Source organism: Papilio xuthus, unplaced genomic scaffold (assembly GCF_000836235.2).
Source record: "Papilio xuthus unplaced genomic scaffold, Pxut_1.1 DF825928.1, whole genome shotgun sequence".
Lineage (NCBI taxonomy): Eukaryota > Metazoa > Arthropoda > Insecta > Lepidoptera > Papilionidae > Papilio > Papilio xuthus.
The window spans coordinates 2,844,566-2,871,320 of record NW_013532721.1 but is presented as its reverse complement, the minus strand read 5'-3'; the positions used below and the strand labels follow the sequence as shown (position 1 = coordinate 2,871,320).

The 26,755-nt window shown below is 33.6% G+C and overlaps 3 protein-coding genes across 5 annotated transcripts; 2 read left to right on the top strand and 1 right to left on the bottom strand.

The window, feature by feature from the left end:
• Positions 1–9: 9 nt before the first annotated feature.
• On the top strand, positions 10–2,774 carry LOC106125228 (uncharacterized). The gene is made up of 4 exons (XM_013322337.1): positions 10–229; positions 1,521–1,797; positions 2,073–2,237; positions 2,526–2,774. The coding sequence occupies exons 2-4, from the start codon at positions 1,739–1,741 to the stop codon at positions 2,683–2,685; spliced, it is 384 nt and encodes a 127-aa protein (XP_013177791.1). The 5' UTR covers positions 10–229; positions 1,521–1,738; the 3' UTR covers positions 2,686–2,774.
• Positions 2,775–3,702: 928 nt separating this feature from the next.
• Keap1 (kelch like ECH associated protein 1) lies at positions 3,703–20,116 on the top strand. Of its 2 annotated transcripts, none has more exons than XM_013322645.1 (13): positions 3,703–3,883; positions 8,080–8,243; positions 10,929–11,042; positions 12,001–12,165; positions 13,585–13,734; positions 14,723–14,839; positions 16,988–17,149; positions 17,436–17,627; positions 17,859–17,990; positions 18,104–18,183; positions 18,299–18,504; positions 18,824–19,000; positions 19,106–20,116. In XM_013322645.1, exons 2-13 carry the CDS (start codon positions 8,088–8,090, stop codon positions 19,408–19,410), a joined length of 1,956 nt encoding a protein of 651 aa, XP_013178099.1. In that variant the 5' UTR covers positions 3,703–3,883; positions 8,080–8,087; the 3' UTR covers positions 19,411–20,116. The 2 variants fall into 2 exon arrangements, with proteins under 2 accessions (XP_013178099.1, XP_013178098.1); XM_013322644.1 differs by lacking the exon at positions 3,703–3,883 and adding an exon at positions 5,945–6,276.
• A 715-nt stretch (positions 20,117–20,831) lies between these two features.
• Positions 20,832–26,634, bottom strand: LOC106125463 (uncharacterized protein DDB_G0283697). 2 transcript variants are annotated; one of them, XM_013322676.1, is made up of 7 exons: positions 26,438–26,634; positions 26,243–26,314; positions 25,285–25,415; positions 24,817–24,981; positions 24,298–24,513; positions 23,490–24,169; positions 20,832–23,202 (listed from the first exon to the last, which is right to left on the bottom strand). In XM_013322676.1, the coding sequence occupies exons 1-7, from the start codon at positions 26,501–26,503 to the stop codon at positions 21,383–21,385; spliced, it is 3,150 nt and encodes a 1,049-aa protein (XP_013178130.1). In that variant the 5' UTR covers positions 26,504–26,634; the 3' UTR covers positions 20,832–21,382. The 2 variants fall into 2 exon arrangements, with proteins under 2 accessions (XP_013178130.1, XP_013178131.1); XM_013322677.1 differs by having other exon boundaries at positions 25,285–25,403.
• Between the last annotated feature and the right edge of the window lie 121 nt (positions 26,635–26,755).

Here is a 26,755-nt window from a genome sequence, read left to right as displayed (position 1 = left end):
CAATTATTTACCGTAACTTGAATGTCCTGCTTGGAATTACGTCTAATTTTAAATACTTGCTAAAAAAAAGAAAACATGCCTAATAAGAGGCGGCAGAGTAGGAGTCGGTCGCGAAATCGCAGATCGCTTTCTAGCCAACATGATTCACGCTACAGACACGAGCGATACCTCAGTCCAGGCCAGCGCCGCCGATCGCATCATCGATCCGATACGATCCATAAATATACCGGTGAGATTTAACGGGTCTTATTATATTTCTAATTTATGGTGTGAAGAAGTAGACCGTGCTAGGTCTTCTAATAATTGGAGTGATCACGAATGTCTTTCTCGCATTGGCAATTGTTTACAAGGAGATGCTAAAACGTGGCTCAGTGAATGGGTAACGAATGACCGCAGTTGGAGTAATTTTAAAAACGAATTTAAGCCTTTATGTCCAAAAAAAACAGACATAGCCAACATTCTGTACGAGGTTATGAGCACCAATTCGGATAGCTTCCTTACATACGCTGATTATGCTCGTAGGTCCGAGGTTTTACGATTACGAATCATTAGGGGGTTAAGCGATGAGCTGATATCGGCAATAGTTATATGGGGCATCACAGATCCGCAGATCCGCGCATCTGCTACCAACGCCAAATTAATGCCAAATGATTTAGTACAGTTCCTTTCTATTTATGTCAAGTCTAATGCCCCTCATTCTATAATAACAAAAACTCAAGTGGGTTGCGTCATGATCGTTCGTTTAACAATAGACATGGGGTATACGATCGCAAACGGCGGTTCGAGTCCGGTAAATGTTTTATATGTGGTAAGCAAGGGCATAAACAGTCAAATTGTTTTAAAAGACCTAAGATAGCAACAAATAACGACACTAATACTAATAGCGATCGGAAAAGTCATTCTCTTCAAAATACAGTAAAATCTGAACCGTGTAGTTTCTGTAAAAAGCTTGGTCATAAAGTTGAAACTTGTTTTGCAAAGATGAAGTCAGAATCGCGAAATACAAATATTGTTCACTTTTGCCGGGAAAAGCTAAATAAGAGGCGTAACGATATTGTCGTAGCGATTGTACAAGGGATTCCAGTTGACGTTCTTATCGATTCCGGTTCAAGTATATCACTAATTTCTTCCCACTTGTTAAAACACTTTAAATACGCCTGCAAGCCTGCCTTTAAAGTATTGCGAGGCATTGGCGGTCAAGAAATAGAGTCCACTTATTTTATAACTCTATCAATAGAATTTAGCGAGTCCAGAGTTTATAAATACACCGATTATAATCGGCACGGATGTCTTGAATCGAGAAGGCGTTATTTACTATCGAACTCGCGATCGGCAACATCTTACTTGGGAATCTAACATTAAACTTGATGTCTTAGTCACTTCGGAATCACCGATTAGAACTGACTTGAGAGGTGTAGAGTTACAAAATTTAAAACATACTGTGGAAGAACGTATAGGCTATCAATTAAGTCTTTTTCAATAGAATTCGCGAGTGACAACTTATGTTGATTATATTGCAGGTTTGGCACGTGAGCAATCAGCGTCAGCTACGGTTCCTAAAGCACCACAAGGCGAAGGTGCAGTGGTGCCGGTTCTCCCAAGTGCCGGAGCGGCTGACGCGCGGCGCCCCCCACTCGCCCAGCACCGCCCCGCACTCACCCGCCCCACCCACCGCCCCCGCCCCGTCCACTGACGACGACGCCCCGCCCCTCGTGCTCATCACCATGGCAGCGGTGGAATGGTCTGGTGGAACATTACATACATCATGAAGACCAGGATTAATAAAAACTTTTGGAGGTATTTTCCTACGTTTTGACATGAAACTGTAATGTAAATATTTTTGCGTGCACTTTCTCGAACTCTCAGAGCAGATTTTACTTTTCAAATTAATTTAGTTTGTGGAACAATAAAGATTTTTGATAAAAAAAATAATGGTAAATAAATAAATATTAACGGGTCATTGAACAAGTTAATGAAAATTCATTATGGAAAATCTCCACTAAGCAAATATTTAAATCACCAGTAAGTAACTTTTCCAACGGCAGTAAGATTTTATTATTTTTATGGTTTAGGAATCGCTGGAATGCAGTAACGCCTATCGCAAGTCCAGTAGACACGGTGAATCTTACCACAGCGATGGACAACTTGGATATTGAAAGTGCACACAATAACTTCTTCTTTGGCTCCGGATTGATGAATGCGCAGGAGTGCTGGAAACGCTTTTGGAAAGGGAAAACGTGAGTATTTAAAAATGTTAATGACAAAATAAGAATTTACATTATTATCCCAATATACTTTATTTTAGTTTGGTGTTGCTATATAATAACTATATTGGGACAATAATCTAAATTATAATGATAGCAATACCAAACTATAATAAAATAAACTATATTGGGTATTAGATAATGATTCACTGTCCAAAATGTGGCTTAAATAATTTTTAAGTTGTAATAACCTATAATTATTATATGTAGTCATTTATCTTTTCCTACATTTTTAATATTACGTTATATTATTTTTTTTAGTTGCAAAGAAGGTTCAAAGAAGAAAGAAATTTTGGCTTGCATAAAATTATCCGGTGTGAATGCGAAGAAACTTTGTTGTGACGAGAAGTTTTCTTGTTTTGTAACAGTTGATCATCCCGGACACATTCATATTATGAATTTAATGCACGCAAACACGTAGCATCTCATCCAAGGAGGTTTCATATTTTTATGGACCTCTTTACAGTATTGAAGCAAAAGTAGTCAATGCAAACGCCATTTAAGTCTAACTACGTGTCACTGCCATGTTTTTTCTATTTCAATTATTTTTAATTTTAAATAATAGCTTAAACATGATTATGTCCAGGAATTGTGTGCACGCAATTAGCATGAAAAATGCAAAATTCAGTACATATATTAGTTTTATGTAATTTAATTAATGAAATTAGACATTTTTTGAACAACGTAAATAATATGTATTTTTTAATTATGTTTAATTTTCAATTATTTCTCTGGTTATTTCCAGATCCAATTTTATGATTATTTGCTAAACATTTTCTTAATTAATAAAATACGTAAAAAATGCGTTAATGGATTTAAATATTAATTTAATGCTCAATTTTTAATATTTTTTTTAAGCAATAACTTGTCAATTTTTTGACTACGTAATGTTATACGTAACGCAATAATGATACAACGAAAAACGTATTCTAAGTATCAAAAATTGTTGATATTTTTAATAATAGCATAATTTAAAAGTAATTTGATTTTTTAAGTTAGAACAATTTAGTTTTTAAACTATATAACATGATAAATAAGTTGCTATATTTTATTTTTGAAATACAAATTTAAGGTGCCCTAAATAAAATTAATGATCTGTCACAAATTTAACTGCCATAAATCTACCAAATGTGTAAAATTTACAAGTCTTTTTCAGTAGCTTTCTTTTATATTGAAAGCCTAAATCAAAGAGTAAATGGTCTACCTACACGAAATGTCACCACCAAAGAGTATATAAAAGATGTCTTATGGATTGAAGTGAAGTGATATGTCAATCGACCTAAAGGTCTATCTTACCAGGTCGTAAAATTAAAAAAAATGATATGTCACACAACATATTTCAGTTTCACACAAGTGTCAACAAGATATGTGTTTATAATGTTTATGATTTTTTAATATTTGCTCTTATGTCTACATATATACTAATATTAGAAATGTATCGTTCAATTTTAAAACATTGAAGTTTTCGTTTGTGATTTGTATGTAATTTAAAATAAAATTGTGAAAAACCACTACTAACCACAGTTTTGAATGATCTAAATCTTTTTAATCAGTGTAAAAGTGAATAAACTAGCACTACTATTCCGGTGTATTACTTCGCAAAAAGATTGTCTACAAGAGTAAGTAAATTTATCATTTAGACTAGAAATTTTCTTAATTATGATTCATTAAATCTACCTCAAAGATATTTTTGTGCGACTTTCTAATTGATATATTTTATACTAACTGATTCTATCAAATAAAAATGTTAATATGAGGTTTATAGATGTTCTTATTTAATTTGAAATCAAACATACATTTTTACAATTTAAAATTTTGATTGGAAATTTAATAAATTAAAGTTCAATAAACATTTTTGTCACCAAAAAAAGCATATTATGATTAATTTAATGTTTTGGTGAAGTGCTATAGCAAATTTTAATTTTACATATCTAGTTAAAAGAAAAGTAATTTATTGTTTTAAGTTCCATAATGATATTAATATGGAAACATCTGGATGGATTGAAGAAAAAATAGTAGTATATTTTTGAAGCTATAACAATATTATTTGTCGCCCCTAACACTACGCTGACGCCTGAAATACCATAACCTCGCAGAATAAAGATCATACAGATATTTACTTATAAAGAAAGGTTGAGAAGGTAAAGTCAATCCAAAGGGAGGTTGGATAGGAAAGAAGTATATGTATACATATAAGAATTATATAGCTCTTGCAAACTGCACTTTTTTCAGTAAAACTAGAAAATTTCCATTGACACATTTGTTCTCAGCTAACTATAAAAACGGTAACAAGTTTATAGATTCTAACAATTTTCACAAAAAAAGTGGAAAGGTGAACTATTGTAATGGCTTTCATGTACGGAATTTACATTCCTCGATACTACTATAATTTTCACTTGCTTTCGGTATTGGATTCTATGGGTCGCACCAATCCTTGGACTACCTATAAATGAGTACCATTTATGCAACAATGACCCAGCTAAAGGGAATTGAAGGCGAAATAATTAACAAGATAGATTTTTTGCATTAGTCATTAATTTGTTGACAGTGAAATGATAGTTTTTATTTAGACATTCCTTAGCTCAAAACAACAGTAATTATATTTCCAGATATAATTCCTAAGGTTTCTTGAAAAATTAATAATAAAATAAACAATGTTATGAAATTGGTTGATTTGGTGTTCATTGACCTCAAAGTTAATTGGATTAAATTAACCTTGTAACCAATATACAAGTACAAACTAATTTTTGCTTTTTTCTATGTACATCATTAAAAATTTTTGGTGATTAGAATTTTGAATATCACATGTTAGAACTTTGAATTCGCAAAAATGATTTTCAACTCCCATCACAATGCTTGACTTATCATGACATACATATATAATATTTTATTCTTGAACAATTGTATAATTATTCTGATTTTCATATTATTAGCTTAGACAAATTAAATTTAAATTGTTCTAACCTGTCTTTTTATTAAATTATTTGTTTATTGATAAATGCTAGTGCTATTCATAATTCTTAGGAATGGCCATGATTAAGCTTTTTTTTAGTTTCTTATCAAATAACAATCTAGATTAAGAAACTTTTTTTTAAATTGTAAGGATTATGACTTGTTTTTCACTAATTACAAATAAGTCATTATTATGGTGCAATTGGAGAATGGCAATAACCCCTGGAAAATCTTAGTTTAATATTTCTTTATATTATAAAGTAGCAAACAGGCAAGGCAGAATTCGCCGAAAATGCAATTGCAAATGTGTTGCATACCTTTAATCGAAGGAGGAGACGCAGAGACAGAGAATATTTCCACTTCTTATGCACACCCTTCATCAAATTCTCATACCTTTCCCCTTTGAATAACATAGGATGATACAGATTATGAGTAAACAACATTGGCATCATCCAAGATCATGAGATATTGGGATTATGAAGGCGCTCAGAAAAGCGCTCTTCAACTGTGGTAGACGCGAGCTCCAAAATCTGTTGCATGGATATTTTCTATTTTTCTGAGAACTGAACCATTTTACAAGACATTTTTACCACTAGGTTACAAAAGAAAGAGTGAGAGAGGAATATAACGAATGGTATATTGTCACCCAATTGTAGGAATTCGTTGGTTTTGTCGAGTCACGGCTCCTCTGCGATTCAACACCGACGGCGTTCGCAGCACTGTCTATAGCCAGTCGCCGCGTTACACCCAAAACGAAAACATTTCATAAGTTTTTTTTTTCGCGAAATGTTTTGCATTGATACGTCTGGATTATTTTGTTTTGTTTACCAGTTATTGTTGTGTGCGCATTTTAAAAGTAAAAAGCAGTAACTGCTTTTAATATTTTTATCGAAATTTTCGAAAAGTTCCGTTGTGCCTTTTTTACTTTGGAGAAATATTGTAGTGTTGGTTTTGTGATAGTGATTATAGAATTTGTTATAGTTAAAATTAAATAAGTGATTTATAACAATGAAGTTGGATAAAAGTGTTCAACAAGGCACCTGTGTTAGTGATGATGATGGTGAGGAATACTTTTCTTAGGTTGTGGTCAACTCTATCATAAAATTATTGTAGAGTTGTGGAAAATCAAACCCATACAGTAAGATTGTTGTGTGTTATTTTTAGCCAAATCTTTTTGTTTCGTTATACCGGGTTGTACTGTACCAATTCCCAAAAAATATAACTGATAAAAACTTGAATATCAATACATTCAAGTTTTATAAATTTAGATGTTTTGAATATTCATATAATAGTTTCCATTAAGAAACCGGGTTTAAAAATATCACTAAATAGTTTTCAATCATATATTGGCGAAACGATTCGATTATTGAACACGTATTTCGAGAAATAAACGTTTACGGCGGATTTAGGTGCGTTGGATTTTGATAAGCAAGCAAATAAATATTTTATCATGAATGCTAAAACTCCATGACTATGTTACATACAACTTTTTAGTAGTGTAAACTTCTCGAAACATTCATGGCATGCTTCATACCAGGTGTCTCGGAAGACCTGATTGAACGGCATACGATTTTGAATTTAGTCACGGCACAATATTTTAATATTATAAAATATTAATTTGCGTTAAAGAAAACAAATATTGTTATTACACTATTAGCTATTTAAAGCCTGACTACGTACGCACTATAATCATAACAACACACACACACACACAAACGTAATCGGGGATTCCCCACGCATAAACAAATCATGATGTGCTTAGAAATTTTAACGTAACTTTTCATTGCCGGAAAATCCATAAAAAATAATTCGAATCTGAATAAGCGAGAAACCTCTATTAGCGAGAGTCATTTTCATGTCCTAACTGAAGCTCTCCGTTAGGACTAGACAATGACTTGACAGACGAAGTTAGAAATACGAGATAGGGAGAATTAAATGTTAAAGAGATAAATATCGTGGCCCCTTAGACTTTCGCTTGGTTGGATTGTATATAGTTATCTTAGTTTTTAACAATAAGAGGCATGGCATGTTATTTTTCGGGAACCTAGGGTACCTATGTACACGACTTAACATGCACTTAACAAAGTTTATTATTAATAACATTATCAACCTATCCTATTTATCTTTGGGTTGTGTATGAATGCATAAACTTGTATTGTTATCGTATAGTCGTTTCATATTTACATAATAAATTCAAGTATAGAAATTGTCTGTACATTCGGTAGTCGTTAAAATACACTTGACCCCAGTAATGGTAAATAACACAATGATTCATTATTTTGATGAATTCTACGGCATTTGGGAAATAAAAGCTAATAGCATGCTGGTAAAGCAAACTGTAAAGATGAGGTCAACGAGAAGTAGGTGTGACTCAATGTTATAAGATCGAAAATAGCGTTAAACAATAATTGGGTTGTAAGGTTATCTTGTAACTAAAATTAAGAAAGTCACTTGAAAGAATATAAGAAATTAGCAATGATCAAGTGATCTCAAATATTATTACCGATCATACGTAAATAGGTTTGAAGCAAAAGATGTGGGGAGTCAATGTAGACATTTTATCTGATGTTTTGTAACATATAACGCGTAGAATAGTACTAAAGTAATTATCCATGACCAGATAGCTAATTTAGGTCAAAAAAAAACAATTGAAGTCACTTATAGTTGATTTCATAAAATCTCGTAGTAAAGCTGCATAAACGATTTGTTTAACATAGGTACAATGACACTTAGAAAGTAGGCTTCATATTCATGTAGTGTTTTCCGTCTAGACGCTATAAATTAGCATCATTAACAAATAATGTTGACTAACATTTGCACAGGTTAAATGAAAACAAAATAAAAAGTATGTTAACTTCCACAGACAACGATATGGAGACGGATGAAGAGGTGGGCCGAGGCAACCTGTTGGACGGTATGCCGCCCATAAACTGCGACACTACCATAGACGACGCCGCTACCACAGGCAACAATGACATCGGGGACATGACCTTCTGCCTCAGCAACTATGTGCCCGATTTCATGAAGGTAACCTTAAACTACTCTCTGGATAATCACTTAGTACTTAATTTAAATGTATAAAAGCTGTACAGTTCTATCCAAATTTTACAACTGCTGGCGAATTCACATGAGACACCGCGCATAATATAAAGGTTTCATGTATCATGGGATGTAAAGAGTTGACGGTACGGTGCACACCCATTCTATCGTATATTACCACCAGCCTCTATAAAGTTTGGTTCTTGTAATACCTCTGAACACTTTTTATTTATATTGTAATTTCTTTCTTTCGTACTGGGGGTCGTTACAGTATGTACCTGCCGTAACTTCATCGTCTTTGTCAAAATTTGAATGTTATTTGTCATTGTACTTTACGCGCGATTCAAAACTAATACAATTTTTGTCGATGACGCAAAGAATACTTTCTCGCAAATCTTTTATGTATTGTTATCAGCAGTCATATCCAAATTCACTGCCCCTTTTGATAACCTGAACAAATACATCGATACACTAAGTAATATCTCTTTATCTGTCTTGTTTAATGCTGTGTTCATTTTTACAACGCGGCGGTGTATGTTTATTACCTGCGGTGAAATATCACCATGACAGTGCACATCGGCCACGAAATGAACACGATTCGTAGTCACGTACACAAATCGTTCAAGGACATATTTAAGGGGATTTGCCATAATGAATTTGACGTTTCCCTCCTTTAACCTTTTTTATTTCAAAACACAAAGGATATATAAGTATGACGTTTATTATTATTAATCTAATTGTAATTAAATAGATAGCACTGATTAAATCGATATAATAATCGTTCAAACAAAAATAAATTTAGCGATAATCAAACTTTTTGATTCTGTGGTAGTTTATTGTGTTTGAATCATATTAGATGTATTGCCACCTAGAGTTCATAGCTCTTTAACGGATGTTTTGAAGGTGAACTTTATCAGTGTTACGCATTAGTGACGTCAGTGAATGGTCTTTTTGTTGAGCTGTGTGTTTAAGACTATTTTCATAGTTGTAAAACATGAGAATAGGATATCCGTATTAAGTTTTTACAATAACTATTGGCTAGCTTAAAATGATATCGTAGAAATCTCTCCCATATAGACTGGTTCAAATCAAACCAAATTTTAGTGGTTTTAGGGTCGCACCTTTTTTGTTTTTTCTATGGGAAGACAGGATTGTGTGGGGTTTGACCCATTGAAATAAAAAAAAATACATTATGGGATATTTTGCTTGCATCAATAATCGATTTCAAATTTTATGAGAACAAGCATCGAGAATCGAAAATATACATAACCGATTTTACATAACACATATCTACTTTAATGTCAAACTAATCATCATAAAACGGACAAATTATATCTCGTGACATAACATTGCAAGATTAGATAAAAAGGGTCATTTTGTACATATAAACGTAAAGTTAATTCCATCTTTATGTCAGTCATTGAGCTAATAAATTAAAAAAAAAACCTACAATAAAAGAAAACAATCTTAATTATTCATCAATAAAGTTACATCTTCGCCGCCAAACGGTTAAATTACTAAAATATTTTATTATCACAATTAGCCTATTTATAAAAAAAGTGTCAGCTAACTTAAGAAAACATTAGTCATGTTGTGATAAAATTTTACGTACTTTGGCCTTTAGTACACGAGGAATCGTAATTTTCGTCTTTGCAAGTACCGCTTTGCGCGCTCTCCGTACCCACAACGCTGGATCGTAGAAGCGAGTCGTCTATTCAGTACAGGCATAGGATTTTCTCCCCCATCTTGAATACGACGACTTTTTCTCCACGTATCCCACTTCCTCTTGGCTATAATGACGTGTTTTCGTACATAATGTGGAACTTTTCACAAGATTATTAACCATTATTTGCCCGCGACGTACTATAAATTTAGCCTATATCATAAGTGGAAAAAAATTCAAATTGATTTTATTTTGAAGCCTATTCATGACAACACTTCAAATTCTTTTTATAATCGAACTAGTTTTCGTTGAGTTTTAGTTTCGTTGAGAGTTTCATCTTCAAATTTTTTATGAATTTTATGATTTAATCTTTCATGCTCTTTCCATTATTTGTATGTAATTAAAATGGATAGAGATATGAAACTGGTTAATGTTAAATTTTATCGCCATAATGTGACTTGCTTGTTTAAATACCGCAAGCGGGCATGACTGTGCACATTTTGCCGTGACGTCATCACACCACGTGACCGCCGCAGCCATGACTGAAAGGATATCTGTTGCTTTTAAAAGTTGTAACAATGCAAAATCAATTATTTAAAATATTCAACATTGTTTTATTATGTAACAAGTAGATAATAACATTAGATAAATTCAGTTAGAGACGAAGAAAAAATTTGATACGAATAAAATGTATACATAAATATGAATAAATACTTGGTTTTTATGTATCGTGATACTTTTTATGGATTAAGTAGTTATGTTATATATGTATTTACTAAATAAAAAACAGTTCTCTAACTGTGGGTTTCAGAAACCACAGTGGTTTAAAATATGTTGTTATCTCTGTTATTTTTTTTCCAAGGTAATGACAGAGATATGTTTTATGCAGAGATTTTGGTCACAGAAACCCGTGGTAATAAGTTTAGGACGTAATTGGATTAAGCGTCAAACAACATTTAACCGTTTATTATAATGTGGTTGGTATTTTAATGAACTCTGTACGTCCACAGATGTTGTTCACCATGAGATCGCACCACATGCTGACCGATGTGGTGTTGGAGGTCGGCAATGAACTGTTCCACGTCCACAAAGTGGTGCTCGCCGCCGGCAGTCCATATTTTAAGGTAATCATCACATTCTCCTAGTACTTAGATCATACCTTTTTACTCAACTGACACGAGGTATTGTTGCGAGTATGCATATCGGTTAGATGCCTGGGCGAAGGCCCAGGGCGCCGGGCATAAGTAGTCGGCGGCGCCCTAAAATACCCTATCTTTGGAAGATTTCCCTGATATCAAAAATATTTTTTTTGGTATCAAGGAAATCATCAAATATGGTAATTTTTGCTTGAAGATGGTCATAATTAAAATAATTTGATACACCTCTTTCGCTCCATGTATATAATATTTTCTGTTTCATGACAATATATGTTCACTTTTATCTTTTCTACAAACATTTATACCAAGTTTGTATGTATATTAACGGCGTGATATTTAAAAACTGTTCGAACTTGTTTTGGAATATATGTTTTTTCTATGAAAATGTGGAACACCGCAACTGCGAATGCCATTATCGCGACATTGACCCCTCAGTAAACTCTAAATGGCACAATGTACGATACGTGAACAAAATATATTTTTCCCCGCCTATTTGATGTTCTCGAAGCTACGAAGAAGTGTTTATCATAAAATAAAATATTGGTAATTCTTATATAAATTGATTTAATACACGATAAAGTAATTATATCAACTTCGGTTTTGTAAAAAAACAAGGACAACAACGTTTAATCAAGGTGTCATTCACCTTATGTTTTTTTTTTTTAAATTAAAACTACTTATTTGAATTATTGTCATTCATATATTTATTTTGCGACCATCCCCTGCAACTGGGATAAAGCCAAGAAGATGATGATCTGTTACATAGATATCTGTGAATAATATGAATCGTATTATGCTTTAAATCTTTAAAATCTGTCAAGTAGTCTAGTCCAAATCACTATGTTACTCTCTAGAACTCATATAGTATCTGGGGTATCAGATACCCTATATTTACGTAGCTCATTGTATCATCTATTTTGCATAGGCGATGTTCACGAGTGGTCTAAAAGAAAGCGAGATGTCTCGCGTGCGGCTTCAGGGCGTGTGCCCTTCAGCTATGGCGTGGCTCGTCTACTTCATGTATACGGGAAAAGTTCGCATCACAGAAGTCACCGTCTGTCAGCTGCTGCCCGCCGCTACTATGTTCCAGGTAAAAGCATAACACGTGAAGTATTTGAATAACCATATTGCTAATCGAAACTAAGTTAAATATGTTTGGAACTGACATTAGGTTGTGACGCGTATATTCCTATACGTTATTGGTTTTTTTTTAACTAATTTTGATGAGTCTATTAGCTGGCTAATCTAATGTTACGTTATCTATTGCCTCAGACAATGATTCGGTTAATCATTATCTATCATTATTAAACAAAACATTATCATTATTAATCTTACTTCTTACTAATATTTTACATGCGAATGTTTAGAATCTAAATTCTAAATGGATGGATGAAGGGCTCGTTAAGCCGTTCTGGAGATCTCGGTACAATGTCGCATATATGTAGAACATAGCCTATAAGAACACACATACTCTTTCTCTGAAAATGTCAGGTTCCCGATATGTAGGTTTTCGTTATTTACAGGGTTAAATATCTATACGAAACTGATTTCAGCCCGTTTAGTGAATTCTAGCCCATATTCTTAGTTTTACCCAAAATAAAATTGAATTGTTTTATGAAATAAATAACACGTATTATACGACACGTATAATACTTATTTCTAAATACGAAATACATTTGGATAAAAGTTTTTTTTAGTTGTATTTAATAGTATCGTGAGTCGGCTCAAATTTTTGGCTCAGTCATGCCGCTCGCCGATGTAAAAACATTTTCTATACGCTTACAGCAATCGAAGGCGCTTTAAAATATTCAACATTTTAATGATTACCATACAAGTATTTTATTTGTATATGTTATAATTTAAGTAATGCGACTAAAGCTGTAGCAAAATAAGACAAAAAATGAACACACCTTTCTATACAATAAAAAACAAAGACGATTGTAAAAATAAATATTAAAGCTCTTTAAAGTGTTCAGATATTTCTTAAAATGACCTTATTCATTATGTCGAAACTAATTCTGAAGTTTTAAGCTACTAATAGAATATAACAAAGAGATAATGATAGAATGTAAATTCGCTATCAACGTTTCGCTGCTCTCTATCTAATCTTATCACAAAATTATTGGCCTATACATCGTGCATTGTCTTTTTATTTAAAAAAAAAAACACATAGTATTCCTCCGATGTCGTAGAATTACGTCCCCCTTTTTCAGTAATCTGGTATTCTGGCTTCTAACGTTAAAGAGAAAAAAATTAAGAAACAAAAAAAAATCGATTACCGATTATTTGTACAACCATGACGTATATGACTAAATTTTTTAACTGTCACCCGTAACTCCGTAAAAAGTCGATAAGTATTCTATGCGCCATTTAAAATTCCATCCTAACCCGTTCAAGTTCTGTAGTTACCTAATAAACATCCATCTTTCAAAACTTTCGCATTTATAACATTAGTAAGAAGTAAGATTTTTTATGATTCTAACACAATAATTATAGTATGTTTGTACAGATATCAAACGTGATGGAGGCGTGCTGCGCGTTCCTAGAGCGGCAGCTGGACCCCTCCAATGCGATCGGCATCGCCAACTTCTCGGAACAGCACGGCTGCGTCAAGCTCAAGCAGAAAGCCAACCAGTTCATTGAGAGACATTTCACTGAGGTACTAGAATGTTCTATCCCTTCGAAACAGATCTTTCCTTGCAATAATATAGAAAAAAACATAAAGACTGCAATAAAAAAAGCTGAATATAATTATTTTTACTCAAAATAGCAAAGACTGGGAAGAGTAATAGCACCAAATATTGTTAAATAATTATAATATTAAAATATTTAACGGTATTTAATACTGATAAATATTCATAATATTTATAATATTCAAATCTTTAACAGTATTTAGTACTTTTATTTTTATACTATATAAAAGTTTCGACAGGATGAAAATCGAAAAGAATCCTCGTCTATTTTACAGTTATGTTTGGATAACATGTTCTAAAATTGATGATAAAAATTCTAATATTGCAAATTTTCCGTCAACGATATCTACGTAACTATCAAGCTGGCGTTTTTTATGTAATAATAATTTAATCGCTTGTTATCGGCGAATGTACTAATTTTAGGTTACGTACATGCTGACGTGTTGTAGTATATCATATGTGATAGAATAAAGTCGGTTCAACGACATTATTACGATTTTAATACAATTACAGTCGAAACCGAATAAGTGAAAAACTTCTAAAGTCATTGTTCGGTCCCGACGGAAGACCTGCATAAGCGAGAAATTTCGTTTTAGAGAGAAACTTCTATAAACGAGAAAAATATCACGGTCCCTTGGACTTTATTACAATTTAGGAGGCGCCATGGATCTCATTGACATTTGGCATAGATGTTGAACATAGCTGGAAGAACACATAGGCACAATTTAAGTTTTTTTTTTAACCCCGTGCGGACGAAGTCGCAAGCGACCGCTAGTGTCTTGTACGATCTTTGGTATCCGTTTATTTAACGTTGGCCATATATCCTTAAAGTTACTTAAAAGTTACAGTATGTTGTACCAGATGTTTTTAAACGATATTACTCAAAAAAATAATTCGGTTTAGTTACAGCGATAAAAAGATATATATTTAAAAATATACGTAAAATATTTGCAGGTTTGTCGAGAAGAAGAATTCCTACAACTGACGGCGCCTGAACTTATATCACTGATCAGGAAAGATGAACTTAACGTGAGAGAAGAAAGGGAAGTTTACAATGCAGTATTGAGTTGGGTTAGTATTTATAATACTCAAATAAGTATTTAAAATAAAGTATTATGAAGACAATTCGAAAATACTGAAAATTCTTGCGATTCAAATCCGAGACAAACGAGGCCTTTAAATAATAATTTAAAAAATTGGTTTGTCGTTATCACCAACGCAAATACATTACCTATTCGAAATATGATTTTTTTTCTCTATATTACATGCAGACACTTCAATTTTATTAATATATATTGATAGCAGTAAATATCCAAATTTCCTAAGCGACCGAATCTTGGTGTAAATAATAACAGCGTTGCTTGCTCTGTGGCTTGTGGGGTTCCCCGGGTAATAAATCTTTTCCAGACTGCGTGCGTCATGATTGCTAAAGATTCTCATAAAAACAGTTGTAATTTAAACTAAGTTATCAAGAGTGCCAATTTAAGACATTCTTATCAATTTTAAAATGCATTCGTCACGTGCGTAATCGTTTTGTTTGATACTAGAACTAGTTAAGTCATTTTAAGATGTTACTATAAGTAACTGCGGAATACGTCTACTTAATATTGCTCTCTCTTTTTTAAACATAGTGAGTGAAAGTGATAACATGCTTTAACAAAGTGGAAACCTACGATAATGTTAATATAAAAATGTTTAACAAATTATAACTGTTAATTAAATTAGATAAATTTTTGCAAATAGTCGCGACGTATACAAACACACAAGTAAATTTGCTAATTTGTGGCTTTTATTTTGTGCTACGAAATGAATAATATCATATGATAAGGTTTTGACACACCTCTGGTTACATCAACGTATAAATTTAACGTCATCTGTCTTACTTCTCACTAATATTATGCGAATGTTTAAATGGATGGATGGGCGGATGTTTCTTTAAAGGTATCTTGAGAACGGCTGTACGGATCTCGCTGAAATTTGGCATAGATGTAGAACACAGTCTGGAAGAACATATAGGCTACTATTTTTTTTTTAATTCCGCACGGAGTCGACGGCGACAGCTATATAAAATAACTTAAAAAAAAAAACAATCAAATGAAATGCTGCATAACGTCATAATATTTCTGCTTTTTTAAATGTCAAGTTATATTCTGTGGTGCGGTCAAATAGTGTCAGAGGTAAATTAGTAAATTTTCATTAAATTTAGTCGCTGTAATTTTTGCGAACGATTTCCGTGTAAGAAATTCAGAAGAAGATTTTCAGAACATAATTCTGATGATTCCGAGCTCATGAGAGAACATAATTTAGATAATATTAAAAAATAAAACGCTTTCCTTTGTTTATATAGTTTTTAATTTATTATTTTAAATTATATAATACTATTGCTATAAGACATTAAAATCCATTCGTATGACAAACCATCAAATTATTTACCGTGGGTTTTTGAGACCAAAATTGTCGTTTAAAACATATAACTATTTTATCAAAGATAATGAGAGGAATATGTCTTGTATAGAGATTATTGTTTCAAAAATCAACGGCGTTTAGACAACCTCAGAAAGTTTTATAAGACTTTGACCAAGAGTTATAGTTCAAAGTATAAAGTACAAAGATAAAATCACTAAACATATGATGTGATATGAAAAAAAATATTTCAATCGAGTCGGACTCCTTATCTTTTGCGCGTAAACTTTGAGCCGGTAACAGAATTGTTTAATGCTGACAAAGATGTATAAAAATAGCATAGCAACATGTATTATGTGTATATAAAACCATAGATTTTTAGAGATTGAAGGAAAATGCAAAATGTCTTAATGTCTAACCAGTAGTATACCACGATTAACATTTTCAATGTCGCCGACTAGCCCTGCAAGTTATTCGACATCGTATTTTTATTATAAAATTATTTATAATGAATCTTACTTCTTACTAATATTATAAATGCGAATGTTTAGATGCATGGATGGATGGAGGTTTGTTAGAAAGTATCTGTAGAATGTCTTAACAGAACTCGATGGTCTGGAAGAACACATAGCCTACTAATATTTTTTTTTATTTCCACGCGGACGGAGTCGACAGTTAGTCAATGCTACTTAATAGATGTATAGTATTTGTGATTGAACATCAATAATATTAGTACGGCAAGAATTAGTCGGATGCAGAAAACGTTGAACCGACCTAGGCTGGTGATGGTGGATGATGATGTTTTATGTTTTGCAGGTGAAATACGACGAGGACAGGCGGTACCCTCGCATGGAGCACATCCTGCAGGCGGTGCGGTGTCAGTACCTCACGCCCAGCTTCCTCAAGGAGCAGATGAACACCTGTACAGTCCTCAAGAAGGTGCCCGCCTGCAGGGAGTACCTCGCCAAGATATTTAAGGTAAATCCTATTTTATTGCAGCATGATAAAGCTTACTTTTGATTCAGCAATAAACAGAAGTCTGTTTTACATGAAGGATGAATTGTGTTGACGGTGCTTCCAGTTCCGATTCCAGTTTAATTTTTTTTATATTTAAACTTTAGAAAGAACATCCTGTGATATTAAAATGCTGCTCTGCTCTGAGTAGAATATAACGTGTTAAATCTAAGTTATAAATAAAAGGGCCGCTTCCTTTACAAAGGCGGGAAGCGATGTGCATATAAGAACCAAACCAATTATTTTGTAGGATCTGACATTACATAAAAAGCCGGTAGTGAAGGAGCGGCGACCGAACACGCCGCGCATCATCTACGTGGCGGGCGGATACTTCCGACATTCCATCGACGTGTTCGAGGCGTTCAACCTGGACGACAACTGCTGGAGCACTCTGCCGCGCCTCACTGTGCCGCGCTCCGGACTCGGCGCCGCCTTCCTCAAGGTAACACAATACTGCTTCTTGCATTCTAACAAACACACATGTTTCTTTGTTTTGGATGCATATGACTAATATGTTCTTATTTTTGCAAAGTAATTGTGATGACTCGTTTTATGACGTATTATTATTAGTAAGAGATTGAAAGAATTTCTAAAAAAAAATTAAATGAGTTAATTATCTGTGAAGTTGATATTAAAATCAGTTTTGTGAAAGTTGTTTTAACGTAACTGGCAGGGGCTGTTCTACGCGGTGGGCGGGCGGAACACGTCGCCGGGCTCCTCCTACGACAGCGACTGGGTGGACGTGTACAACCCCGCCACCGAGCACTGGCGCCCCTGCAGCCCCATGGCCACGCCCCGACACAGGGTAAGTCCCGCCCCAAAACATATTGCGGTTTATTCAGTACATTGGATAAATTACAAAGATAGGAATAAATTCGTAACTTTCATGTATATATTTCAGTAATTCTTGTTCACCAGGTGGGCGTGGCCGTAATGGACGGCCTATTGTACGCTGTGGGCGGATCCGCCGGCTCCGAGTACCACAAATCTGTTGAATGGTAAATCTTTTGAGTAATTGAATTCATTAACTTGTAATCGATAACTAAATAAAAAAAACAGATGACAGAACAGTAATTCGACATTGTATAAAATGAAAGTGATGTCGTGTTGCAGCTACGACCCGGAGTCGGACACGTGGACGCAGGTGGCGGCGATGGGCAGCGCGCGGCTCGGTGTGGGCGTGGCCGTTGTCAACCGGCTGCTGTACGCGGTGGGCGGGTTTGATGGTGCGCGCAGAGTCCGCTCCGTCGAGTGCTACCATCCAGAAAACAACCGCTGGAGCGATGTCGCGCCCATGCATGTCGCACGCAGCGGCGCAGGTACACACGAATCAGTAGCAAGTTTACATACTGTAGCAAAAAATTATTTTTTCTGTATTTATTTACATAAAATTTTTACAATTTATGACGGCTGATAGAGATGTATGGAGGCGTAGTACATGCTGTGCCGACCCTCGATAGGGATAAGGGCAGGTTGATGATTTACATAAAATTTTTACAATTTATGACGGCTGATAGAGATGTATGGAGGCGTAGTACATGCTGTGCCGACCCTCGATAGGGATAAGGGCAGGTTGATGATTTACATAAAATTTTTACAATGTCAGTAGTAAGTTTGATGATGGAGTATATGTGTCAGGTGTGGCGGCACTGAACCAGTACATCTACGTGGTGGGCGGATACGACGGCGCGCAGCAGCTCGCCAGCGTGGAGCGCTACGACACGGAGCGCGACGTGTGGGAGTGCGTCGCCCCCGTACACGTCGCGCGCTCCGCCCTCTCCCTCACCGTGCTCGACAACAAGCTCTACGCCATGGGTCAGTGGACCACCACCACCAACACTTTTCTGACTATATTCAATACATCGACTATAAGCCTGTTGTTACATAATTTAAATCAATAATTTTTATTTTTTTCCCTAGGCGGCTACGACGGTACTTCATTCCTGGACATAGTGGAAGTGTACGATCCGGAGACCAACACGTGGAAATTGGGTACACCGTTGACGTCGGTACGCTCGGGGCACGCGTCCGCAGTCTGCTACCAGCACGTGACGCCGCCCGCGGAGCCCCCGGAGCCCGAGCCTGCGGTCATTCGCAAGCTAGGCAAGCGCCCCGCCCCCAAACCGGGCACCTCCTCCTCCAGCTCCACCACCAGTCGCGGCGATGATGTGCCCATGGCGAATAATATTATAGGAACATTATCCAATGATAGATACGGCTTATAGCGCACGGACTCCGCCGCCTAGCTTGTGATGACGTCACGTTACTGAAGCCAAGCCAGACGGTAGTGTACTGTGACTATCCTACACATGGACTATATTAATGATTTAACGTACATGTTATGAATAATCATAACACGATGACACTAAAAGGTGACCTTGATCAACATCACATGACAACTAATGTTGCACGGATTCGACAGTAAGCAATCGTGACATGACACGACGTGTTAAGTATTCGTCATGTGCTCACTATACGGCCACTGAAGGACTCGGACCTATCCTAAGTTAGAGATGAGTAGCCCATAGTCAACCAAGCTGGCTCAGTGCGGGCAGGTTGGTTGGATAACGACGTTTTCCTTCACCGATAGTACTTTGGATGTGTGTTAAGTATTGTATGAGTAATATTAGGCCGAGCTCTCAGCGATAATTATAGGCTTTCTAATGACAATCCTTGTAATTTAATATCGCATTGACTTGACCATGTAATAACTGTCACTCATTGGTCAGAATATGACGCTGTCAGGATGTCATTGTTAGTTCAAATATTTTCCGACAGCATCAGATCCTCGTGAGACTATAGCAGCCGCCAGAAATTGCATCATCATACGTCAAAATGACGTTTGTGCTCGCAAGTTTCTTAGTTATGTTAACGCCTGATAGAGGAGCTGCGCCAATTTGTCGATACGACGATACAAGGTTCAACAAAATTCCCATAAAAATACTTCCAGCCTCTGATAATTTTACAAATTAATAGATTTACAATTTTTAAAATGTAAGCCATAGTCCCAAGTTTTAGGGTTGCCACTTTAAACTATACAGAAATATTTTTTCTTTTACAAAGTATGCATAGATATTATGGATATAGTCTCGTAGAAATTTAAATTTGTGTTAAACACAATAATTCAGTATGTTGATGTATTGTATCAATATTGAAAATGTATTCGCCTTATTTATGTAGTTAGTTTTAAGTTATTAAAAGTTATAATTAAGTAATTTAGGTGCTGTATAAAATCTGCATATAATCTGTACTGTATAAAAGCTTATAAATACGTAATTAAATCGCATCAAAGTTGTCGGACATTTTGTCCAACTCGAATTTTTTATAAGTGAAATGATCAACTTTCATCAATTTGTAGTCAACTATCGTTTATTGTAAACTTGTGTAATACACATTGTATATATAGATTAAGATTATTTATTAAGAAAATAAAGACTGTTATGGGATTAAAACAAGTTTTTTTTTTATTAACAGTTTATACAACAATTATAGACAACACAATGTTTCTAAAACTATGGATGTACAACAACGGAGACAGATCATAAATTTTATCATAAGTATTTTTGCAAAATACTATTTTTTTTTATTTACAATATTTCATAGTGACAATCATATGAAAAATATTTCTTTACATTTTCACTCTAATTTTTTTTTTAACAAATCTTAACAGTTTGTCATGTCTTTTGAGCAAACTTAGAGAGAATAGTAGTATTCATATAGAAAACAAACATTAAGAATAAAGAACTTATGAACTAAATCTAATAATAAACAGCCTGTATTTAACAATCCCCTACAATTATCGAAACTAGGACCGGAATGGGGTGTTATACTTAAGTAATATAAATTTGGTAACTTTCAAATTAACATAGATATGTTACATTTGAAGTCGCGTCAAAATATTTATTATTCAAATATTAAATACTTCTAAATATTTTTAGACATAATTAAAGAATCATTTTGCGCGAATGACGTACTTTCGTTACAAAGTCCAGTGTCAGAATGATTAGTGAGGGGATACAAACGTCGACATTTTAAGGCTAGTGTTGGGTCAATACAATGCCACATTTTCGGATTATCTTCCTAACAATATATATCAAATACAAGTACGCAGCGTACTCTCTGTATTTGCTATTAAAAGTTTTGCATTTGAGACATTACTAAAATAGAACTTAAAAATAACTATATAACACCATCGTGTCATTTTTTCCCTTTTCTTCTTCGTTTCACAAATATTCTGACATCAGGCACATCTGATTCCTTTTGACAATCTGAGTCAGATGTTTGATTTTTCATCTGTGATTTGACTATAATAGCGTCAGATGAACTAACACTGGAACAGTCAGATTGTAAAGCAGCAGCATCCTTTTGCATTTGATCTTGTGTCTTCGCAGGAGTAGATGTGGCCAGAGCCAGCCCCGGACTAAGATGAGGTTGCAGTCTTTCAACACAGTTCATATTCATCGGTTGTCTAAATTCTACATCATTGTTGAATACATTTTGTTGTTGCATTCCTGTAGATATAATAATGGTATCAGGTATATTAGATACTGCGTTTGCTTTTATGTTAAATAGATTAACCGGTTCTGTAGCTTCATTAATTATAGTATATTTGTCTTCCGTTTTTCTTATATTTATTTTGAGATCACATTTTTTGTTATCAGCTGTTACGGTCATAGGCTCTGTCTGTTTGTTCGCTTGTTCTTTGGTATCATATTTTTCATCATTTTGTGCCTGAAATTGGTCTATCTCCTTTATATTAATATCGACAGCATCTTGAGTATCTTCAATAATAGTGCCAAAGTTAGGTCGTTCAGGTTGTTGCGGCACCACTCCAAGATCATCGCAAGTTATTAAACTACTGCTGTCTCCAAACAGTTCGCTAAACTTTGTTTTTATTTCTGTTTTACCTTCTTTTTCTTTCTTGGCCTTTTTTATTTTACATGTTTTAGAATCGTCAACGTCGTCTTTGCCTTCTTGTGATTTCTTTTTACATTTTTGTTTTTTAGTAGTTTCTAAATATTGCTCAGTGTGTTTAGTTTTCTCCTGTTCAGGTGAATGTTTTATTTTACATTCTGCAGTATTTGTATGTGGAAGGATTTCTAAAGTATTTTCAGATTTTTTCGAATCTATAGTAGCTTTGTGGTTTTTTGATTCCTTTGTTTTATATTTTTTACATTTAGATTTAGTTTGTGTGTCAACTATTGTCAGGGGAGGATCAAAATTATCGCTCGTGTCGTCGCTCAAAGTCAGATCTGATTCAACAATTTTCCTCGACATAGCTAATTCGTGATTCCTATTTTCAATAAATTTTTCAGAATCTTCGTTATCAGTCAGCCTTTTTCCCTTGTTCTTAACATTTTTTTGTGTATTTCTATTATTGTAGCTTTTAACATTATTGGTATGTCTAGATTCAACAGGTTGTGAAATTTCCTGACTTGAAACAGAACATTTTTCCACTGAATCTTTATTAGAAGTTTTGTTTCTAAGAGCATCTGTACCTATAGAAACCTCAGAATTATTTTGTTTTTTTGAACTTTTAGAAGCCTCAGCAGCATCAGTTTTATCTTTAACAGTATGTGATTCAATGTCCATACTAACTGTTGCTTCATTGCTTTTTGCTTCCTCTTTGCATTGTATTTCTTTATTTGTAAATGCATTAGAAATAATAGCATCTTTACTATTATTTTGTATTAGATCAGCAGGTTCATATTTCGAATAATAATCTCCCTTAGTTCTATATGACATTTCATTTGAACCACCAATCATGTTATAATTCGAATAATAATCCATGTTAAAACTTTTCGTCATATTTTCTATGTAACTTGAAGGTGGTTCGATTAATGCTTTCGGTATAGGAATTGGGTTAAAATCCCATAGTTTCTTATTTACCGGTATAATGTCTACATTTCTTCCAATAACTGTTGTTAAAATTTCTCTATCAGTGTCATTTATTATTTTATACTTTTTACTAGAGAGTCGTGGGTCTTCTAAGTGCATGACAGCGGTACTCCTTATTTCTGAAAAAGTTGTAATCTTACTAATATTATAAATGCGATTGTTTAGATGGATGGATATTTGTTTGTAGGTATCTCAAGGCTTAACGGATCTCGCTGAAATTTAGCATAAATGCAGAATAGCCTGTAAGAACACATGGGCTACTTATTAGTTTTTTTTTTAATTCTACGCGGACGCTGACAACAGCTAGTTTTTCAACACACATAAAAATTACTATAAGGCTTCCAAATTTGAAACAACTAGCAGTTGTAATTATCACTAAATACTACTGTATTTGTTTTTCTGTTACCTCTAATAGGCGCTAATGATGTATGACTGTCAGCATGTACATAGTCGGGTGATTGACACGAAACTGAATTTTCCATTAACATAGGCAATGTGGCTTTGCTATTACTGGTATCTCTTTGCCGTCCTCCATCCTCATTATATTTATGTGAATGTTCATATTTTTGTCGCTTGTAACTTGGTTCTTCTGTGTCATCTTGTAGTCTATGTTTGTCACTGTACCTTCCACTATCATTGTTACTTCTTGAATAATCTCTTGAGCGAGATCTTTGGTAATTATATTTACGATCGCTCGATCTACTTTGGTGATAAGATTTGTCTCGTGGTGGGCTGTCGTGACCTCTACGATTGTATGTTTGATGGTAATAATCTGTATAATCTCTTCCGTTTCGATTTGATCTATCCGGACTAATATTCCAGCGACGTCTTTGTGAAGAATCATAACTATCCCTGTTCCTATAATTACTATCATTGTAATAATACGATTTATTTCTATAACTCATTTGTTCTTGATAATGTGTGTAGTTATTTTCCAAACTTGATGTGTCATATGTTTTATAGTTTTGGTAATACCTATCCGAAGATTGTTTTTTCTCATCCTGTATCGGATGTTGGGTGTTGTTTGATTTTGTTGTTACACTACTTTCACGTTCATCGTCTGTACTGTAATTTACAGCTCGACAACTGAAAAAAAGGTAAAAGTGTTTACAAAAATTATAATGACTAATATATGCTAGATTGGAACATGTTAATTATAATATTACATACTTTATGACAAAATATAGGGAAGATGTGTTAAAAAGCATATTTACCTTGATGCTGGCATTGACTTTCTTCTATTCATAATTTTCTTAACTTTTACCTCTGTCTCTTTGTTTTCAAGTTTACTTGACATGTGTACTGAATTTTCTTTAGTATAACTTGTAGCATTTTTGATACTTTTGTTGGCTAAGCGAAGGGCGTCATTCAAGTCTCTTGTATCTCCACTGCAGGTTGATGTGTCTAATGGTGAGGTATTGTCGTTTTTACTGTAAGTAAAACATTAAACCACTGTCACTTCTTACATATTCATACATCTGTGCATACTTGCACATTACTTTGGGATGCTTTAATACCACTCTTGAGATTATTATCTATCTGGACCTTTAAATATTAGGTTATTAATGAGAATTAAATAAAAGTTTACTTTAACAATGCATTAAAATTAATTACATTTCTCATTTAAAGTGGCATATCTCAGGATCAAATACCAACATTAAAAAACTAGGTACAAAAACATTTTATGTGGTAACTATAAATTTGAGGTTAAGAGTTACTAAATGTGTACTTACAATTCATTGTGTACAACTTGGCTGTTACGATGTGTTTGCATTGGCTCTTGTATGCTGCTTGTATCAGAGCTTTTATTACTTTTAGAATTAAATCTATCACTTTGAAACTTATTGAATTTACTTTTAATATTATTCTGTCTTGCATTTATTATTAATTTATCTTTCCTGTAACAAAATGACGGATAAATAAACATAAATTTAACATTAGGTGTTTCTAATCAAAGCCATTGAATCAACTTGCCCAAGTGGAAAATAAATTCCCATTGAGCCAAACATCTTATCCAACTTATATCAAATATTGTAAAAAATATAATAGCATGAATTTTTAATGGCTTAACAATTTATATCCAGCTATGAACCAGGGTGTACCTGTTGCCGATCTAAGTAAATAAAACAATGTAAACACAGAGAATCTTGTTCAGTTATTTCAAATTGAGTTCAATAATAATCAATAACAAACAAACTTACTCTATATTTAGCTCCTTTATCATTAATGTTTTCCTCTCAATCTCAGCTTTAGCAGTTTTGAGTAATGATGAATAATTCAACTCCAGTTTTTTATGTTCCACAGCTAACATATCAAAATCCTGTAAAATATTCTAAAACATCAATTGACATCCGTCCTGCTCTTAGAGAACATATAAAAGAGTGTTTATAGAATCTGATAAATAAACAGTTGAAGAATCTGGTATTTATATATTGTTTCTAATATAATAATATAACATGGAATAGAAATTATTAACGCACAAATTTTGTTACTGAATATCAAAAAAAATTACTTTTTTTTTGCCATTACATACTGATAAACATTGCATCTTTAACTTTGGGTTTTGTCTGCAGCAATTTGTATTGACATATATTTTCATTTGAATTGAAACATATTTTATCAGTATCCCTCAGATTATCTTTGAAAACGAAAAGACAACAATTGTCAGTACAATTGTGACATTTTGCAAAATCCACCATAGTATATGTACAATAATAAAACTATATAACACAGATAGCTTATATTACCATATTGGCAACTTAGAGTAAGACAATGAACATTCTAGAACATAGAAATATGTGCTCAAGTCTTAGCATGTCAAACCTAGATAATGGAAAAATTGACCAGTGATTGATCTTGTGAAAATAGTTTTGTGCATACTGTCATATCTATTGATATGTTAAATATCTTTGGTAAGAATTAAGTTTCTCATAAAGTACTACTTGCACTTTAACTTATCTAAGATAACTGTCTTAGATAACATAAACATGTACTTTAATGAGTAAAGTTTAAATACATATTGAAAAATTAGGTAATCATGTTGTACGCAAAAGACTCACTATAACAAACCGATTAGAGTTAGCTTAATCTTTAAGTCTAATAGCAGGTTAAACAAGTAGAATATCTATATAAACACAATGTTACAAAAAGTAAACTTACTTTTTGAAGCTTATTTATTGCCGACGTATATTCTTCAATTTTAAACTTCAGTGTTTTGTTTTCATTTTGGAGCTGCAATTTTAAATAAAATACGTATTTAAATACTCTATACAAATATCTTAAATTTTTAACACAAATGCGAATGAAACTGAAATGTCAGACAGGTAATATTTGGCGCTAAAATGCAGCACTTACCTCTTCAAGTTTGTTGTAGTCATCATAGTTTTCTAAATTGGTGTAAATATCATCCATGGCAGACATTTTATAATTTTATTGACCATTCGTCTATAACAAAATATGTAATTACTATAGAGATAATTAAGAATTAATTATATTATTTTTCTAGTTTCTTCCAATACGTCCAATCCAAACAACAACATTTGACTTTGAATGAAAACTATAGACTATAAATTGGCCAAAGACAAGCGTGTAATACAGATTAAATAATTCTAAATTTGAAACAGAATAAAAATTCAGAAGATTGAGAATTCCGAGAATTTTATTTTCAAATTA

Bases quoted from the DNA above. Each gene is read 5' to 3' on its own strand.
- LOC106125228 (XM_013322337.1), top strand. From the start codon at position 1,739: ATGGTCTGGTGGAACATTACATACATCATGAAGACCAGGATTAATAAA. The intron at 1,798-2,072 runs GTATTTTCCTAC...TTTATGGTTTAG, and splicing joins ATTAATAAAAACTTTTGGAG to GAATCGCTGGAATGCAGTAA. The intron at 2,238-2,525 runs GTGAGTATTTAA...TATTTTTTTTAG, and splicing joins CGCTTTTGGAAAGGGAAAAC to TTGCAAAGAAGGTTCAAAGA.
- Keap1 (XM_013322644.1), top strand. From the start codon at position 6,225: ATGAAGTTGGATAAAAGTGTTCAACAAGGCACCTGTGTTAGTGATGAT. The intron at 11,043-12,000 runs GTAATCATCACA...TATTTTGCATAG, and splicing joins CCGGCAGTCCATATTTTAAG to GCGATGTTCACGAGTGGTCT. The intron at 18,505-18,823 runs GTACACACGAAT...TATATGTGTCAG, and splicing joins TGTCGCACGCAGCGGCGCAG to GTGTGGCGGCACTGAACCAG.
- LOC106125463 (XM_013322676.1), bottom strand. From the start codon at position 26,503: ATGTCTGCCATGGATGATATTTACACCAATTTAGAAAACTATGATGAC. The intron at 26,315-26,437 runs GTAAGTGCTGCA...TTAAAATTGCAG, and splicing joins ACTACAACAAACTTGAAGAG to CTCCAAAATGAAAACAAAAC. The intron at 24,982-25,284 runs GTAAGTTTGTTT...ATTTTGTTACAG, and splicing joins ATAAAGGAGCTAAATATAGA to GAAAGATAAATTAATAATAA.